Below are 20,752 nucleotides of genomic sequence, written 5' to 3'. Positions count from 1 at the left end.
AGGTTCTGGGTACGTAAATTTTTTGAAGTAATTTCAGTGTGGTCAGTAGTGAGTTATTTATAATTTTCATATTGAGAAGAAATATTTGCATATTTTAGTTTGTGTTAAAAATATTTAACAATAAACTATAGCATTTTAAGTGGGAAAATATAGATTCATATGTAAGGATATGCATACATTGTGCAAAAAGCTACCATTATCATTACAAAACAGAGACATTGAAAAGTGAAATTAAAGGAAAAATTGCATCCATCCTTGTTTCAATAAAGAACAAGGACAGTTTAACTAAATTAAAGGATTATTCTTTGCAAGAAAGGATGTCTAGCAACCTAGAAGTATCTGACATTGAAATGAATAGTTTACTACATGTCTTTTATCAGAAAATGATATAATACTGTATAATAAGGGTGATACAATCTTTTGCATTAAGATGATGCAATACTAGTTCAGTATTTCATAACTATTACTGTGGTCCATGGACCACAGTAATGCTGGTCTACAAACAGTTTCTTTCTGATTATATGAGACTTCACTTAAAATTTCTTAATTTTATACATTACTTTTAAAGACATTTTTAAATACTTCTATTAGTCTTTTAAAAAGATGATGATAATTTCATTTTTCTTTATTGTTTAAACACTTTCTGCCTGAAATGGACTGGTGATCATAATTGGTCTGGGAAATTACTTCAAAATGGTTCACAAGCCCATTTTTTCCAGATGATTAGAAACAAATTTTTGTTGTTGTATATTTTTTTTATTAATTCAGTCTAAAAATTAAAATTAAAAAAATGCATCTTTGAACTCGATTATTGCTGTTTTATAACTGTATTTATTTAATTTCACAAAAATACTGATTTGTGAAGGATTGGAATGAAAAAAAACTGGCTTGTAAACACAAAGCTTGAAAAGCACACCGGTGTAGGATTCAGTAATACAGTCTAACTTCTGTATAATAATTACCCCTGGGAAATGCAGAGAATTTGTTATAAAGAAATTTGCTAAATGAAAAATGTAGTAATAATGAATATAAAAAAGGACGTATTTTCAAAATTTCACAGAAAAATATACAGGGTGTTTCAAAAAGAATCATCCAATTTAAAAAAATCATAACTATTCAGCTTTTAATTCGGTTTGATTAAGCGATGTACTGTTCAAAAGACGAAATTCTCAAGTTTTACATGGTTTCTGATTGGCAGAACCTGCATACTTTGTTCACTTGTCACTTTCATATTTTCAAGATGGCGACTGGACAACAGAAATCATTTTGTGTTCTACACTTTGCGAAGTATGGGTCCATAACAACTGTTTAGCATGATTTTTATTGACAATATGTTGTTGAACACCTACTGCCCAGAGCATTAGGTGATAGTATGAACAATTTCAAGACACAGGTTGTCTGTGTAAACGGAAATCCACTAGTCGTCTCTGTGTGTTAGACGATGTGGAGAGCATCCAGCTGAGTTTCATGCATAGTCTACAAAAATCCACTCACCATACCAGTAGAGAACTAAACATTTCCACGTCTGTCAGGCATGTTTTGCAGTGACGTTTGATCATGAAACTGTACAGCAGGTGTGGCCAAACTTTTATCCCTTAGGGGCTACTTTTTCGGTAAAATATAGTCTGCGGGCGACTATGAATACGGGCAAACAATTTTAGGATTTTTCAAATTTTTCATAGATATTTTAATTAATAAATAACAAGAATTTCAACTAAAAAAATATTATGGCAAATAAAGAAAACAAATAATTATATATTTTTTATTTTATGAAGCACAATAATATTTATTAAATTAAAAAAATTACAATGTAAAGAAATAAATACACAAAGAAATTTTAGCAAATAAAGAAAAAAATGTTAATTATAATTTTTTTAATTTTTTGAGATGAAATACGTATTAACTTAAGAAAATACACTGTGAATAAGCAAATGAATAAAAAAGTTTAATTGGACGAAATCTGACATTGCATAAGTGCAGCAAGTTTTTCAAAATTTGGCTCATATGAACTTAAGGCAATTCTCAAACATGATTCCAAATGTTGATCTGTTAATTGCGATCGATTTTTTGTTTTGATCGCATTCATAAATGAAAATGCGGATTCACATAAATATGTTGATCCAAAGAAGGCATTGAAACGTGCAACAATTGTCCAAATATTTGGATATTTATCTTCGTTTATCAGTTTCCAAAAATTACAATGTGAAACCAGTGATTTAAGATTTATGTCACATTTAATATTTGTTATTTCTTCTTCCAAGCCTGCTAAATTTGTAGTACCGAGAAAGTTGTTTAGTTTCTGAGCTACACTTTCAACATCGATGTTGTCATTAAATGGGCAATACAAAAGCTGGCAATATCTTCAAGTTCACTTAATGTTAGAAATCTACTTTAAAATTCTTTTAGAAGCAGTGCAATAATATCGGCATATTTGTTGTAAGTAAGATTCTTTTTATTTTTAGACTCATCAGCCAGATTTTGATAATGCTTTAAATCACGACGTTTTAATTGCATTGCAAGCATATTTAGTTTCTCTTTAAATGACTTCAAAATGCTTATCATATCTATTATTGTTTTACCTTTACCCTGTAGTTGCAGATTTAATTGGTGTAATTTTTCAGTAACATCGCAAAAAAAAAAAAAAAATAAAAACGAGATTAAGAAGCCATTCTTGATCATTTAATTGTGGATATGAATCACCTTTAGTTTGTAAATATGAGTGTATTTGTGGCAGAAGTTCTCAAAATCTCGTTAAAAATGTAGCACGACTTAACCATCTTACGTCAGTATGTAGTACAGTTCACTATGTTCATCGCCGCATTCTTTCAGCAAAGCGCGAAACTTACGATGTGACAAATTTTTAGATCTTATGGAATTTACTATTTTAAATGCAACATCCATAACATGATCGAATTTCGATACTTTTGAACATAGTACTTGAGTATGTATAATACAATGATAATCTATGAAATTTGGAATGTCGTCATCACTTTTACACAGAGCAACGAAGCCACTATTATTACCAATCATTGCTGGAGTCCCATTAGTGGTTATTGATACCAACTTGCAAATTGGAAAATTTGTACGTGCAACATAATTTTTAAACAAATCAAAGATATCCTAACGTCTTGTGCGTTTATGCATTGAAATAATAGTTAATAATTCTTCTGTGGCCGGCATATCATCGAAAACCATTCGAATAAAAACATATAATTGTGCAGTGCCGATATAGTCCGTAGATTCGTCAAACTGTAGTGGTAATACAATGCATTTATTAATGTTTTCATGTAAAATATCTTCAAGATTTTGGCTAATTCCTTCTGTTCTATGCATGACAGTATTTCGCGATAATGACATATTTTGGATGGATGCCATTATTTCCGATTTATTTTTAAAATCTTGAAGCAACACTTCTCCAGCTTTAATAAAAACCTCTTCCCCATCTTGAAAAGGTTTATTATGTTTAATTAAAGTATCAGCAACTTTGAATGAGGCAATCGTAGCAGTCTTTGAGTTCGTGTTGTATTTAAAAAAGCTACTTTGTTGCGCAGTTAATTGTGCCTTCAGTTGTTGCATTTTGGCCTTTCTAAACGCAGTACCACGTGGATAATCTTCTTCATAGTTTTTATGAACTGTTAGAAAATGTCTTTCAACGTTTGCTTTCTTAGGCAAATCTACTGTTGCATTGCAAATAGAACACACACATTTATCTTTCATCATAGTAAAGAAATAATCTTCTTCCTATTCACTGTGATAATGATAAGTTTTTATTTTTTTCCGGCCCGTACTTGGTTTATTCATTCTAAACTAATAGGATTAAATATTAATAACATTTAAAACAATAATTAATAAACTAACATATCTGCTTCTGTTCGCTGTATGAATAAATAAAAAAAAACTAAAATTGAAAGTAAATACAAGTGCACAAACAAGAAGTAACAAGTGGATTGAAGCCAGGGGCTGTCACGTTACTGTCTGACAAATGATTTTGCGCCATTTTATGCAATTGCAATATGCGCATGCGTTGCGGCTACAATTAATTTAAAAGTTAACATTCATTTGCATTGTTCATCGGGATAAATACAAACAGTATGAGTACGTTGCACAGACAGTCTATCAGTGGCGTAGCTAGGGGGTGCGGTAGGTGCAGTCCGCACCGAGCCCCAGGCCCATGGGGGCCCCAAAATCACAAGAAAAAAGACCCGAAAAATTTTCTCAGCAATCAGAACAAAGCAAAATTTGGCATTTGGGAATGCTTGAGCTGGGGCCCCTATTACACAGGAAAACCAGCAACTCAACTTTAATCTAGTTATACACTATATAAACCAAAAATATTTTAGTCCATTTACGTAAACAAAACAAAAAAATACCTAACGCATCATTCATCAAACGAAAGAAATTGAACGTCTAAACGCAATGTTTTTAACGGAATAAATAAATTCAAAAGCCGAAATTTATAGAAAAAATTACTTGTTTTCGTTTGGACATTCCCGATTACCATTATGGAAAAGGACACCTGTGCTGAAAATTTTTTTTCGGGGCCCACAAATCTAGTTCCACACCGGGCCCGGAGAACACTAGCTACGCCACTGCAGTCTATTATAGTAAGAATAAATTATCGAATTAAGATTTTTAAACATTAATTTAAGTGAAAGCAAATTGTTCAACTTTAGCTTCGCGGGCTACTTTCAAAACCTTTGCGGTCGACCGGTCGACCGCGGTCTACGTGTTGGCCATCCCTGCTGTACAGGATTCATAATCGCAAAAGTTTGGGATGAATTTCACTACTGTTTGGTCATTTGCCATGCATCCAAGGGGGGGACATATTTAGCACCTATGATTTAGTATGTAAAAAAACTTGAAGATTAGCCCTGTAATATAAAATGAATCTTAAGTGTGTATCTTCATTACTTTTCATAATATAATTATTTTAATTTAATAAATATAAAATATAAATACGACTTTACAAAGTTGGAACTTCGTCTTGTTTTTACTTCTGCCGTTCTTGTATTTAATTTTTACTTAATTATTTTAAATTGGATGATTCTTTTTGAAACACCTTGTATATTATTTATAGGACTTTGTAATATGGAAGTCTGAGTTTATTTTGTGCAGTTACAATAAATCATTCCCAAAGAAAAATTTATTCCTTCTTACATTTTGTATATTGTTATTTAATTTTGCTAGTATTTAATTGAATAATATTTTGTCCTGTATAGTATGGATCCTTTATACAATTTATGCTAATATTAAAATGTCATGAAGTTTTTGTCTTCTAAGATTTTAGATATAATTACTAATATAATAAATTAATAAGAATACATGAATTTTTATAGTTTTTTTGCTATAACAGTTTTATCTTTTACTTTACTTCTCAGAATATTATAGTGGTTGACTTTTAATTTTTTAAATTGTTTCTTTCACTTTTCTATTACTTTATTCTTTTGTATATTTGATATTTTTTTACAATATAAATTTTTGCTTGTTTGTAATACACCAAACAGGTTAATTTCTCATTTTTTACATTGCCAATATTTTTTTGGTTTATTTTTGCATGTGAGTAATAGTGGAAGGTAACATTAATTCATTTCAGTAGAAAAAGCTCCTTTTACTTTTCTAGCTTGTTATATACATAACATGGGAAAGAAAGTAAATTTGGAATTGGAATTGTGCCAAATTTGACCTTCTAGGTTTTTGAAAATTTTGATGTTTTGAGACTCCCTGAACAAAAAAATTGCGTGTGTGTGTGTTTTGGTGTCTATTTCATTTAATATCTCAGAATGGGATAATGATTAAGAAATGAAATTTGGCAAACTAGCTTTTATATAAGGAGCATTGATGGTATTAAATTTTGGTGGTTAAAGGTCAAGGGAGTGGGGAGATAGAAGGCAATCATATGTCATATCTTGAATGGGGTTGAACTTGATGAAGATGTTGCTCATTATTAGTATTTAAAATTTTTTATAAAACTTATGTCTACCTTTAAAATTAAGCTTTTTGCCATTTCATAATAATTAAAAATATAATAGTATATTATGCAATTAGTTTATAATATAGGTGATTATGGCATGGTTATGGAAGTTTGATATACGAACAGAATAAGTTGGACCAATTTCCAGGAATTCCATAATTGCTAATTATAAACAAATAATGAATTGTCATATGGTATTTTGTGGTTAGACTACACCTATAACACTATGGAACTCAAAATCATATATATGGCACCTGTGCCATAAAGCCATGATTGATACATATTGTTGCTGTGCCATAAAATTTTTGTGGCATGGTTTTGTGGCACAGCTTTACAGCATGGGTGCCACAAACACTGTTTATGCATGATTTTGAGTTCCATGAGAGAAGTGTTATATGTGTAGTCAACCACAAAAGTTATTTGTCTGTAGTACCATCTGGTATGAGGTTTTCTTAAAACCTCATACCAGATGTTACTACAGACAATTTTAATGTTGCACTATTATTTCTTAGTGTTTTTCACTGGAAAAGTTTTGCAACTCACGGCTGAATTTTAATATAAATTAATTTGAATCTCTCAATTTTTATGATTTAATGTTCAAATTCTTAACTTGTTCAACATTATTTAATAATCAATATTTGTGTAAATTAAGGAGCAATTATCATTAGAATAAAAAAATAAATTGTATTTGAAATATGAGCTGTTGATTTTAAATACATTGTTATTTTTTAAACTATAATAGGAAAATATCACAAAGCACTCAGCAAAATATACATATGCATACACTTAACACCTTATTCTTGCCGAGAAATATAAATTTAAATTTATTTAAAACAAACAAACGTTTTCAGCCTGATTCACAGGCCATCTTCAGGTTTAGAATACATTTGAATTAAAAATTCTATCATTGGAACACAAAATTCAAATTCAAAAAATAATAAGATACATTTAAACAAAAAAATTAATTAAATAGACAACATAAATACCAATAAAACTAAAATATATAAACATGCAAGAAACGAATATATAAGTATTAATAAATGCAATATTAAGACATTCAATAAAACTGCTATAACTATTGGTTAGAGCCCTTATTAAACTTCCTAACCATGAACTTCCACGCAGAGGGTAGACTTTCTGCGTCCCTCGCATTTAGACAGCCTTCTTGTAATCTACTCCTATAAATCTGCAACTTTTCTGCTGTCAATGCCAAAGATGGAGAAGATAAAGGGTTTATGATGGTCGCCTCATTCCATTTAACTATAGCTCCTGGCGCTTGCGCCATTTGGGACAAAATTGTTGCATTAGACCTCTTTCTGATGTTATAACTATGCTCCTTGATTCTAAGCCCTAAACTTCTAGTGGTTACTCCAATGTAGTCTTTTTTAACGCCCAATTGCATGTTCTCATATGGAATTTTATAAACTCCTGCTTTCTCCTCTGATTTTATACCATCCTTATCATTCCTGAGGATTTTGTATAAATTAGGCGCCCTTTTTAAAAGCATTCTCGAACCTTTTTTGTGTGCAATCTCCTTCATGACTGCATTCATACTTTCATTATACGTAAATTTTACGTTTCTATTAGGAGCATTTTTAAAAAACCTTTTTTCGATGTTGGCTTCATATTTCCTAATTATTCCCAGAATCGTACTTTTTTGGTAACCTAGGGCCTTGGCTACGTCTATTATTCTATTTAATTCTTTTCTCCTGTCTTGTACTCTTTCACAATACAAAAATGCTCTTCTTATTAAAGCTCTGAAAGCCGCAATTTTATATTTATACGGATCCTTGGATTGGGAGGGAATATACAAAGGGCTGTGTGATGGTTTAATAAAAACGTTAGTGGACAGGTGGCCTTTTTTGAATGTAATATCAATGTCGAGAAAATGCAGATTCAAGGAACTCTTCTGTTCCAATCTTAAAGTAAGGCCATCACTGTTATCGTTGATCTTATCCAAAAAATCCTTGATTCTGCTGTTATTTCTCCATAATATAAATAAGTCATCAACGTATCTGCTAAAATACATGATATCATCCTTAAAAACATGAAAAACTCTTCTTTCCAGTCTTCGAACCACCAATTCACATAGGATCCCTGAAAGCGGGCTTCCCATAGGGACCCCTCTTCTCTGTCTGTAGACCTGTCCATTAAAAGCGAAGCAAGATTCACGGCAGACCAAACTAGCCAAACTCCCTACTTCTTCAGTATAATTAAGCAATTCCGAGTTATTACAGTATAAGAAGTCCAATAGCGCCTCCTCACACGATTCTATCCTAACTGACGGATACATGCTCTCATAGTCGAAAACAGTTGCAACTTCATCCTCCATTAATGCTATATTCTGCAGATCTTTAACCACTTTCATAAACACATTTTTTTGTTTAAATGTATCTTATTATTTTTTGAATTTGAATTTTGTGTTCCAATGATAGAATTTTTAATTCAAATGTATTCTAAACCTGAAGATGGCCTATGAATCAGGCTGAAAACGTTTGTTTGTTTTAAATAAATTTAAATTTATATTTCTCGGCAAGAATAAGGTGTTAAGTGTATGCATATATAATAGGAAAATAATAAAAATGTATTTTTTATTTTTAACAGATTTGAAGATCTCAAAATTCCTGATCTTAATTTTACGAAATCATATATTAATATACTTAAGCACTTTGAAGATGAATTAGATATGTATTCAATGGTAATAATAGTAAAATTACAAATATTATTAATTATTCATGTTTTTCTTAAATTAATTATAATTGATTTATTTATATCTAATTTATCTTTAACAATATAACATAAAGTTTCTTAAATTTAGCAAGTGTAATAAGAAATATATTAAAAAACACAGTAGAACACTGATTAGCTAAACCCCAGTTAACTGAGATTCCACATTCTGTAGCAAATCCATAAGTGAATACACTACTATTCTTTAAAAGTAAAAGCCTGGAAACTTAATTCTTGATAACTTGATATTCTGTAGAACTCATGTTCAAAAGTAAAAAAATGTATTCTAATTTTTATCTCTAAACTTATTTGACTCTATTGTTAAGTTAAATCATTTTTTCTGGTGACACTTCATGATAACACCAATTCGATGTGTTCAAGAACATGACTCATTTTTCAAGGTGCCACTGAAACATGCAATAATGTAAATGTGCATGAACTCTAAAGTAGTCATTGAACAACAATATTTTTCAAATTAAAATTTAAGTATAAATAGAAGTAGTCACTATTGGTATGTAGTTAATACATACAGTCAAACCTCGGGTTACAAACTTAATTCATTCCTAATTGGAAACTGATTTGTTCTCAAACTGAAACAGATTTTCCAATAAGAAGCAATGTAAAATGGATTAGTCCATTTCCAACCCTCAAAGCAAAGCCTTACTTTTTTACTTTTTCAGCTGTGCTTTATGCATAAAAATGCCTACACGTGTAATATAATATAATATTATCTATATCTATTTTATAGATATATATATACAGTAGAGCATCGATTATCCGATTTAATTGGAGACTGAGGTTGGTCGGATAACTGAAAAGTCAGATAACCGAAAAGTATGGAAAAATACATTATTAGTATAGTGTATTAGGCCTGGTTTAAATACTAGCCTCCCTTTCATGGTCGAGCCAGTGCTGCCAGCTAAAACATGCAAAAATTTAACAAAAATAATATTAAAGTAGCCAAGACATACCAAATATTGTAGTGCCACATCACTAGCGGACATTTGAATTTGCCGACTAGAACGCGGTCGGTTAACCAATAAGTTGGTTAATCAGGGGTCGGATAATCGATACTCTACTGTACATATATTAAAAGCAAAGTGTTCTATCACTATCAACAAAAACTGAAATTAACACTTTCCAAAGAAGTGCTATAAATAGAGACTCAAATCTGCCTGGATAAAATACAGTAAGACCCCGCTTAACGTGGGGGATGCGTTCCTAGACAACAAAGTGCTAAGCAAAACAGTGTTAAACGAGACCATTTTAACATAGAGTAAATAGGGATAGGGAACATGTGACTAAAAATTAAGCAAATTTTACTATAATTTTAAGTTATTTTTATATAAATTTTTGCATAATAATATATGTTAAATAACACACAAACATATGTGCACAGAAATGTAAAGTTAATTTTTTGTGACGAAGGTCCTGGCTCTTCTGAAATTCTTGTTTTTTGCGATAAAGTCATGTAGTTTCATTGGTCACTTTCTTTTTCTTTCCTTAAGCAAATGTCAGCAGCAGAAGATTGCATCCAAAATGCCTCGTTTTGCTTTGGCACTCCTATCAAAATCTGAATCATTCGCTACAATTTGGTCAATGATTTTGGTTATCGTTACCAACCTTTTACTAAGGAAAACTGTAGAGAAATTTTTTGGGTTCTTCATCTTCAGAATCTCTATTTTCCAGTTCTACATGAATTCCTTGTTTTGCCAGTTCTTGAAGGTCATTGTTGGTAAGACTCTTACCAGAAACCTGCAGTACCTCCCCAATATCCTGCTTGCCTACATCTCCTGTATTGATTAAGTTGACAATTTTGTCAACCTAACGATGCAGCGATAGGCTCTTCTCGATGAGAATTCTTGGATACCTTCAGCCATAACTTCTTCCACACTCCGTTCATGCATTTATCAGTTATTTCTTGCCAAGCAAAGTCGATATATTTCTTATGGCATCCATGATGTTATATTTTTTCCAAAATTGCACAAAAGAAACATAGATTTAAAGGAAGTACAGCGCTATGATGAATTGCGACCTTTTGGTGATTAGTTCATGTTTGGGAATAATCGTATTATATATGAATCAAAGAAATACTGCATTAATTTGAATCAGCGTTAAGCAGGGTCTTAGTCAGTGGCGTAGCTACAAATTCAGCGCCCTGGAGCAAGTAGAGTCGGTGCGCCCCCTAGTTTCTCGGAAGAGGTCTCACAAACTTTGTTTTGAACATTTAATTTTAAAAAATATATCTAATTATTTCGATTTAAAACTTTATTCAATAATAATTTATTTGAGATTCAAGATATTTCAATAATAAGATATTCAATTTAATAAATCCAAACATATTAATAGTGAGGTTGAGGCTGTAGTTTTAAACTCAAAAATGTGTACGTCGGACGTTCAGCGCCGTTTTCCTGTAAGTCTAGAAGTTTGACAATGGTGTTTGGACTGTCAAGCATAATTCCACTGACTTTCCAAGCACCATTGTCAAACTTCTAGGCTTACAGGAAAGCGGCGCTGAATGTCTGACATACACGTTTTCGAGTTTAAAACTTCAGCCTCAACCTCGCTAATAAAACAAAATATAATTCTTTAAGTACGGAATACCTAATAATAATTACAACATATTAAAAAAACACTGTATTGACAAAATGTATCCAAGTTTAGTTTAGTTTAATAACAAATACATAATAACGAGGTTGCGGCCGAAGTTTTCATCTCTAAAACGTGAACGTCCAGCGCTGCTTACAAGATAACGGCTCTCGATATTCGACGTTCACATTTTAGATGAAAACTTCAGCCGCAACCTCGCTAATAATGCATAGAAGAGCTTCAAAATTGTTGTTTTTTCGCTTTTTCATTTGCAAATTGGCCAATCACTTTCTCTAAATCAAGTTGACAAGCATTGTTTTTTCAATTGATATAGTTGCCAAAGAGCTAAAGGCCGCCACACACGTTCAGGAAATTCTTTGAGGAATAACTGTGTAGGCCTGGCCTTGAGGAAATTCAGAATTTCCTGTCGCCCACACATGAGGAGGAAAATCTCTCGGTCAGTCAGTCGGCCATGGTATCCGATGATGACGTACTGGCTGTTCTTGGATGTTTATTGGCAACAAATTGTATTAAAACTCGCGGGAAAAAAGCATGTGCATAGAAGTCTATGTGTAAACAGTAGTAGTAGTAGTAGTGGTTTGGGTAGCACTGATCACAAAATTAATTTTTCATACGAATAATTTGTTAATGACATTATTTCAGATCACAAAATTAATCTTTCAAGAGAAATCTTGGGCTATAGATTCTGTTAAAAAGCATCAATTTCCAGCGACAGTTCAATGACAAGTCGATTTTACTACCAAAAAAATTTATGGGTTAAATTTTATAGACGAAAAATCATTGGACGTAACTGGCTGGATCAAACATAGTAATTTACAAAACTTATTAAATAATTTCTCAACATATAAAGAATTATTTTTATTTAAAGGTGAATAGATAGGGGGGGAAAAAAGTCTTTTTAAAAACTGAAGCTACAGTTATTTAGACATCGAACCTCTTGGGTGTTCAAGATCAGATATTAAAAAGAATTGTTATTACCACAGATATTTTTAAAAGCATTGTTCTTTTTGCAACATTCTATCTTACAAACAATTCTTAATTGAACAAAAAATAGATATTTTCAAAATTAATATGTTGTATAGATATTTAATAAATAAGTAACAAATATAATTTAAATAATTATTATATTAAACTATTTCCCTATTTTACTTTGTTGTTAAAATATTATTTCAAATTGTTGTGTTTTAATTTATTCCGATATTAGAACCAAAGAAAGAAAAAAAAAGCAAATATAAATAATTCTCAACCACATCTGATATTAGTACAAATTGTAAAAATTATTATCACAAATTAATTTTATAATTTAATAATTAAAAATAATTTATTAAACTTTATCTTATTGTTAAAATATTATTTTAAGTTGTCATGTTTTAATACAACATTAAAACAGGTATTAAACAGGTATAGGTATTAAAACAATAAATTTTTTAAAATGTAAAAGAAAATGATATTATATAGTATCAAGATGTTTTATGAAAACTAAAGAAATCAACTGAAAAGTTTTCTAAATATAAAAACTGAGGAAATGAATTGAGAAGTTTTCTAAATATTAAAATTATTTATAATTTTAATTTACATGAGAAATTTTTGATCTGTGCAAGCGCAAGCATATGTTCGTGAACTTTGACCTGTGTTAATCGAGGTAGAGACCACCCATGCAATTAGTCAGCAAAGGAGTAAATGAGGCAATAAAATACTTAGCCCGCTCTAGAGATAAGAGGTTTGTTTTGTCTAAAAGCCAGATGTGTGTGACCAATAAATCTACAAATCTATAAAGTTCAGCGAATTTCTATAAATTAATTAATTTTGTTTTCTTCAAAAATTTTAAACTTTATTATAATTTTTTTTACAGATGTTTTTACAAGTTTTTATTTCGCCTTTCTAATTTGGCGCCTTCATGATTCGTGCGCCTGGAGCAGTTTGCTCCAACTGCTCCACGGTAGCTACACTCCTGGTCTTACTGTATAATCAAATCAATGAAGACAGACCAAGTACTTTACCCACACTTTCAGAAATATTATGTTTCAATTGATTTGATTTCAATTTTAATTTAAATTAATTCATTTTGATTTTATTTTTAGTTTCAGTTTTGATTTAAAGACCACAGTTTTAATTATTATTTTATTATTTTTAGTTTTAATTAACTGTCTACCTAGTATTAATAAATATTAGATATTTATATTATAATATATATTAATAAATTTTTGTTGTTTAATTTGAGTTAATAATATGGTTTTTATTAATCAATTTTGCCTAAATTCAGTTGTGACATGTACCAAAAAACAAAAGGTCTCAGATCTTCTGTTTTTTGGTACATGTCACAACTGACTTACTCCTTACACAACATGCTTACTCCCATAAGCTTTGAAATATAATTTGAATGAGCAATTATTATTTATTGTAACATCTTCACAATGCTGGGCTGCAATTTTTAATCATATTTTAAATTTATTATATTTAAAATATATGCTCTCCATTTTAAATTAGTACTGTAGTGTCTTGTCCCTGTACATCATACTTTTCCATTAGCAATGGAGTCATACTGGTCATCTATTAACTGCTGTCAGGGGAAAAGTTTTGAATTGAAATAACATGACTTTAAGTTTGAATCAGAAGTTTATATATAAGTTATATAGTTAATCAGGGCGTCCTGCCCCTAAGGTTTCCATATCTGGTCTCGGATTTCATCTGTCTAACTCTGTTCTCAAGGAAAGACTGACAGATAGAGGAGAATTTATAGGTTTACAATTTTTTCAAATTGCAGCCCAATAACATCATCATTGATGATGTGTGTTGTGACGTCTAATGATATGAGTCAATCTTGGTACTGGTAACCTCTGAATCTGTACTCCTGTCATTGATTGTTTGGGCCATCATCTTTCTTTAACATAGGAAGTACAGAAAGTTAACTATCAGTGGCTTGCTCTGCCAAATAGCTTGTTTGGAAACAAAGTTATTATATGGCATCAGAATAAATATGGCATTCAAAATTTTGTTCTTAAACAGGGATGTTCGTAACTTGAGATTTGACTGTGTGTGAATTTGTGCATATAACATCTTTGTGAAAATTCCACTATTTAGACTACTATCATTAATTACTATGCCATAAAACTCATCATTTTTTTTAACTCATCATTTTCTTAGTTTACATTAAGTTTGCAGGACTCTACTGTGCTATAATTTATAAAAGAAAGTTTAAAATGTATTACAGGTTATGTAATACATTTTAAACTTTCTTAAACTTACACGTTATGTAATACACGTTATGTATTACATAACATGTATTACATAATGATTTGTTTCTGTTACCCTTTATCACTTAAATTCAATGTGAGACAAACCATTCATATTAATATGTAACCACAATAATAGACATTTTTATTTTAAAAATTATTTTATGTATTAGCTATATAATAAATGATGTAAAAAATGTTTTTATATGTAATTTAATTCATCATGTTATACATCTTAAAAAGTAGCCTAAAAATTATTTCATCTAAATCTTTTATATTTGTAATTTTTAATCTGAAATGGCCATGATTGTTTTATCCAAGTTTTTGTTATCTAAGGTAGCTCTGTCCACATTATCTTTGGTAATTGGATTCTGCTGTATTGGTTTCGGAAGGAAGTAGATAATGTTTTTAATCTTTGCTTATTGTAAGAATAAAATGATGATTGAATTCTTTTTAAGTCCTTTTACATAACATTATATATCATTTTCATCAATGACTACAATCTATACCTGTTTATACCTGTGTATTTGCTGTTGTGATAATTACAGCAAATACACAGGTATAAACAAGGTGTGATAATCTGATTTTATTTGCTAACTCCACTGGATATATTCTTGTAGCAACCTATAACCTCTTTAGGTCATCACAGAGCACTCTTGTGAATGTATAAAGAACCAGCTTTTTCTATAAAAATGATTTTCGAGATGTTAACTTGGCTTTGACCACAAGCAAAGAAGAATACAGTATGTTTTGTTAAGCTTTTTGAATAATAGTTATTTTATTGTATCTGTGCATATGCAAAATAAAAAATAAAATATAAAATACAAATGTATTTTGATAGTTGTATTATTTCTTTCAAATGCTTATTTTCATATAGCCAGCTGTTTAACTTAAATTTTTAGAAAAGAATGTTTTTGTCTTTTATCAGAACAGCTTTAGCTTCCTGATGAAGGTGTCACTATTCTAGTTTGAACAGTAACAGATATTTATCAGGAAGCTGATGAATTTTAAGATTATGGCAATTTTCTGAAACAGAGTTGTATTGTACCTGCCTAGTATATGATTAAACTGCTTTTAGTTGTCATTATTTGTTTTTATTATATCAATCAGTCTATATCATGTAAATGTAAATCAAGATTAAATGATTATTATTAGAAATTCCTGAAAAATTATATTTAAATACATAGCTTTCTTCTAATAAATGAACCAAGATATCAATATTATTAAATATAAAATTGTTTGAATATGAAAATATGATGATAAAAATTATTTAATGTTCAACATTATTTACTGGTATTCAGGGCCGGATTTTCCTATAGGCTAACTAGGCTTCAGCCTAGGGCCTCAAGATCAAGAGGGGCCTACATTCAAATTGTTAGCAAAATTAAAATTACACTATTCTAAAAACAGTGAACACTAAAACACTGAACCGAAAATAAGGAGAAATTCTACGCATATGACTAATAAACAAACATAAAAATGGGAGGTGAAAGAGCCTCATAAGTGGAATAGCCTAGGGCCTCTTTTCATCTAAATCCGGCCTTGCTGGTATTCTTTATTTATAATAATATACTGTAATAATTTTTCTAAATTGGCTGAATTATTAAAATTTAAAAAATAATTATACTTTTATGTTAAATGAAAATAGAACTGATTGATAAGATTTTTAAAAATTTTATCTGTTTTCAGTATTATAGGACGTTTAGTCAGTCACCAGTTCTGCCAAGAGATATGCCGTCATTTTCTGGTAAAATTACATGGGCAAGAGATTTATTTAAAAAAATAGAAATTCCAATGCAATTGTTAAAAGTAAGTCAATAGTTTTTAGACAAAAACTGTATAATTACTTAAAATTTATATATTAAAAATTTTTTTCTCAAGTTAATACATGAATTGGGATATCTATATAACTAATTTTAGTATTAGTTATACATAATATATGATAGTCTTTTGTTTTGATTTATTATTGTTGGAATGTTTACAACACAATATACAGTACATACCAGTATATAGTCAGTGCCAGTCCAAAGTCAAGGCATAACTACAGCAAAACAATATTTTATGTGATGTTGATGGCATCCATGTTTAAGAATTTCCTATGTGCATGTTTGACATGTTTAATATGAAAGCCTTCTGTAGTGTGATGTATATGCTATTGTGAAGTACTAATGTTTCTAGATTTTTATTTAGTGTATGTGCTATGTTGCCTGTGCAAGAAAGGCCTACTGGTATGAAAGCACCTTATCTGTTCACCACAGATATTTTATTTTTTTTGGGCTAGTTCTGATTATTTATGAATGTTGTCAGTGTTTGTATTTTATATATGTTGTGGATGTTTGAAACAGCTTTGTCTGATGTGATTTTGTTTTGTTTGTCAATGAATGTGATGTCTGGTCTGTTGTGATGTATTGTTTTGTCTGTGATTGTGGCTGTCTTAGTATATTTTGTATCTGTTATTTTTTACTATCTGAGATGTTTGTTTATTTGTAGTATGGTTTCTGGGTGTGTAATAGTTTATTTATGTGCAAACTTTCAATATATTTAATTTGCTATTTGGTTATGTTGATATGTATGTCTGTGCAAAAAACTTGCAATCAAATGTGATGTGTTATATGGTTTCATCTATGATGTAACTTTTTCAGTGAAGTTAATAAAAATGAAAACAGACAGAGGAAAAGTAATGAAATAGATTGTATAATGGCAAAATGCAGAACATTTCATCAACACATGTGATGAGAAAATTACACTTCTTACTCAAATAATAAAGGTTTATTCTGATTTATACTTTTAATGATATGCAGATTGTCCTCATTGAAACACAATGAAATCAAAAATAAAATTTGAAATTGTTAAACTAACAACTTCACAACTAAAATAAACATATTGATGCGTAAAAAAATATTTAACATACCTCCTTTTGTTTGCTCGTCACAGTGTTCCAGTACTACTTTTTTTAAAAGCAAAACAGCACTGTCTTTATTGCTGTTTCTGGTTGTTGGCTTAGGGTTATGTCTTGTTCCAGTTCCACATTAGTAGTAGGATTCATCACTTCAAACTTTGATTTGGATTTATAAACATTTATTTAACCATTTAAAGTGTAGTGCATTGTCACTAAAATTTTTATTTGTAAATTTTGTTCAATTTGTATATTACTGTTAGTTATATAATTGTTTGTGTTGTAAATAGTGATACGGAAATAAATTCTGTTTTGTATGTGTAACACCGTTTGTGAGGTGTTGCTATTGCATACCACCTTTTGATGGGTGAGGCTATTATTGGTCATTGGCCATTGGTGGGTCACGTGTGAGCCGAAGTTCCCGGATGGTGGGAGTTTTATAATGTTTGTGTCGTGCGGGGTGCAGGACTTTTCTTCGTGCTTGGAAGTTGGCAAGGACTAGGCTCTGAAGACTCAAAGTAGTGAGAAGAAAGGGTAAGAGTTATTGGCTAACAGCACAGAAGGCAAGCAGTGGACTGGAGACCGGGAGAGAAGGAATCCATCACCATCGTATAAAGACACTACATGCTTCCATTGTAACAGGAGCACTACGTGATAGAGTAGATACTCTTTTAACCTTCGTGTTTATTTCAGTGCGAAAACCTCACCAACACATGTAAAAACTCCTCACTAACTAGCTGAACCATTGTGTTATTGTGAATGTGTGTAGACGTACTACACACACAGAAAAACCATCTGTAAAATATATTGTATCCGATTAGGTTAAGTTTGTGTTTTTTTTTATTGTTCTGTGTGTAAAAATTTTTTTCTCCTTTTCTTTCTCAATAATATATGAATAAATTTTGTTATCGTGAGATGTTGCATTGTTAAGTCCTCAATTTTCTTACCCGATTAGCATGTCTAGATTGTTCACCCATCTCAGACATTACAATAGTTAAATAAATGTTTCCACTTACTCATTATTCTTCAGCTTATCATTCTTCAGCTTATCATTCAGCTTAGTATATGATCATGGCCTATTTCTAGTACTAATAACTTTTTCTCTCTTTCTAGTTTTAATTTTTTGTATGGCCTTTGTGGTGTTGCCAGTGTTACAACTATGATAGTAATCAAGGGCCATAAACATCTTAGAAAAGATGAAGTGTCCAGAGAAATGAACTTTGGAATTAATGTATGGTTGTGACAACAACACAATAAATTAAATGTAAAATATAAAATTCAGTAAAGGAGTACCTAACCTGATAGCTGTGAGGAAATCTACCGGATTTATTTATTCGGATTAAAGAGACATATATTCACATTCACAATAAATTAAGTTGTAACTTTGGTCTAATCCATCATTTTCTGGAAAGAACTACTACAAACAAGCACTGCTTTGCAGTATATTAAATAGAATAAATCAAATGTAACTGCACCTTATACATCAAGAAATATAACAAATAAGAAAGAAAAACTGTCTGTCAGTATTAGAAAAGCATTTAATAACAGAAAAACTCATTAGTGTTTTTGACACTTATCATCATCTTGTAGTGACTTCTGTAGAGCAAGATCCATGGGGCATATGAAGAAATTAACATGAAAGGACCGGAGCATTAACTAATAACATGTATATTTAATCAAGAGAGCAAAAATTATTTATTACATGACACGAAGTCCGACAGCACACAGTACACAATGTACAGTACAGTCACGAGACTATATGGGTCATACCAATCTAATCGCCTGAATAAGAATGATTTTAGTCTTATGAATTAATGGATTTCCACTGATGTGCATTCCCTTTTCCTCAATACAATGCTTATACACAGTAGCCCTGCACAATCCCATGATGATATGTTGGTTCCTGCAAAGACGACAATAGCATATACATACAAAACTTATATTCTCATAACTAATCATTTTAATTGGATCCTCAGATGGCCTAATTCACAAATATATGTATCCCTCACTGACGATTCACTGTCCCAGCATGATGGAAACAGATCACTTAATTTCAGATCAAGACGTCCCTTCGTCGATGGCATCTATCTCCTGGTTCTGAAGCTCTCCTTTTTCTTGTTTCTCTTTTTTCATGTAGCTTATCTATCTGAATCAAAGTCTTTTTGGCACGGCTGCTGAGCTCTCACTTTCTATCTTTTCCAAAGAGTTTTAAAAGAAGAGAAAAGTGTCTTGATGTGAATGTCTGTTCCTTTCATAATTTGTGTTCTCCAGAAGTAGAGTACTAACACATGACACTACCTGGACCAATTGTAAGGCTCCAAACACAGCAACCAGAAAAAGGTGACAACTGGGCAAGGGATGAAGGTTTTTATTTATGACATACCACACAACAATATATGGAAATGCAATACAGAATAACAGAACAATAAATATACAGTAGAGTCGTTAATCTGAACCTCAGTTATCCGAATGCTTTCCAGTCAGACTGTGTTGTGCTGAATCGAACGTTTTTGATACTAGATTTACTTCTAAAGTATAATTTTATGTTTTTATATTCTTCAATATATTTATTTTGTTTGTACAAAATAAAGAAATAATTTTTAACGATTCAATAGCTTCGTTTTCGTTAGGCTTAAAATCAATGAAAATTCAACACGAAGTGACACGCAACGAAGAAAAATTCAACACGAAGCGACACGCAACGGAGAAAAATTTCAACATCGGATAGGTTAATATATTTTTTCATACATAATCGGTTATCCGAACAAATCACTTATCTGAACAACCCCAGTCCCCAATTGATTTGGATTACGACTCTCTACTGTATATATATATATATATATATATATATATATACAAAAGTAAAAGTTACAATACATAGTCACGTAGCACTACAATTTTTAGGCAAGACAGATCAAACATAGAACAGGGTCAGCTGGGGTGGTGTGAACAGTGCAACCACACAAGGCCCCATGATCCTGAATGGTCCAATTCTTGGAAAATTTAAAAATTGGTCATTTCATTATTCACTAATTCAACTAATTTTTGTTAATCTATTTAATGGATGGTATGTTTACCATTAAAATATTATTTTGTTGTTTGAAACTTATTATTATTATGTTGGGTTAAGTGAGATATACTCGGTTAACATTGGTGGCTGTGCACTATGCCGGACCAAAGTCAAGGCATAGTAACCAAAACAGAAATTAAAGAAGTGTATCAGTGTGTGTGTCTGTATTCAGGAATTTTCTCACAATATGACATGTATTCAATACAGTGGCCTTCTGTAGTGTGATGTATGTGTTTCTATTCAAT

General features: G+C 30.8%; 1 protein-coding gene across 2 annotated transcripts in view; it reads left to right on the top strand.

The window, feature by feature from the left end:
- The window catches only part of LOC136974405 (dynein axonemal heavy chain 8-like), a 315,206-nt gene that overhangs the window by 51,076 nt on the left and 243,378 nt on the right, over positions 1-20,752 (top strand). For both annotated transcript variants that reach the window (XM_067269272.1, XM_067269270.1), the window contains exons 13-14: positions 8,576-8,669; positions 16,231-16,350. In XM_067269272.1, coding sequence (XP_067125373.1) covers positions 8,576-8,669; positions 16,231-16,350 — 214 coding nt within the window. The remainder of the gene's footprint in view (positions 1-8,575; positions 8,670-16,230; positions 16,351-20,752) is intronic.

The sequence above is a fragment of the Centruroides vittatus genome, unplaced genomic scaffold (assembly GCF_030686945.1).
Source record: "Centruroides vittatus isolate TY-2023 unplaced genomic scaffold, ASM3068694v2 contig_349, whole genome shotgun sequence".
Classification (NCBI taxonomy): domain Eukaryota; kingdom Metazoa; phylum Arthropoda; class Arachnida; order Scorpiones; family Buthidae; genus Centruroides; species Centruroides vittatus.
This window is presented reverse-complemented; position numbering and strand designations above follow the sequence as displayed.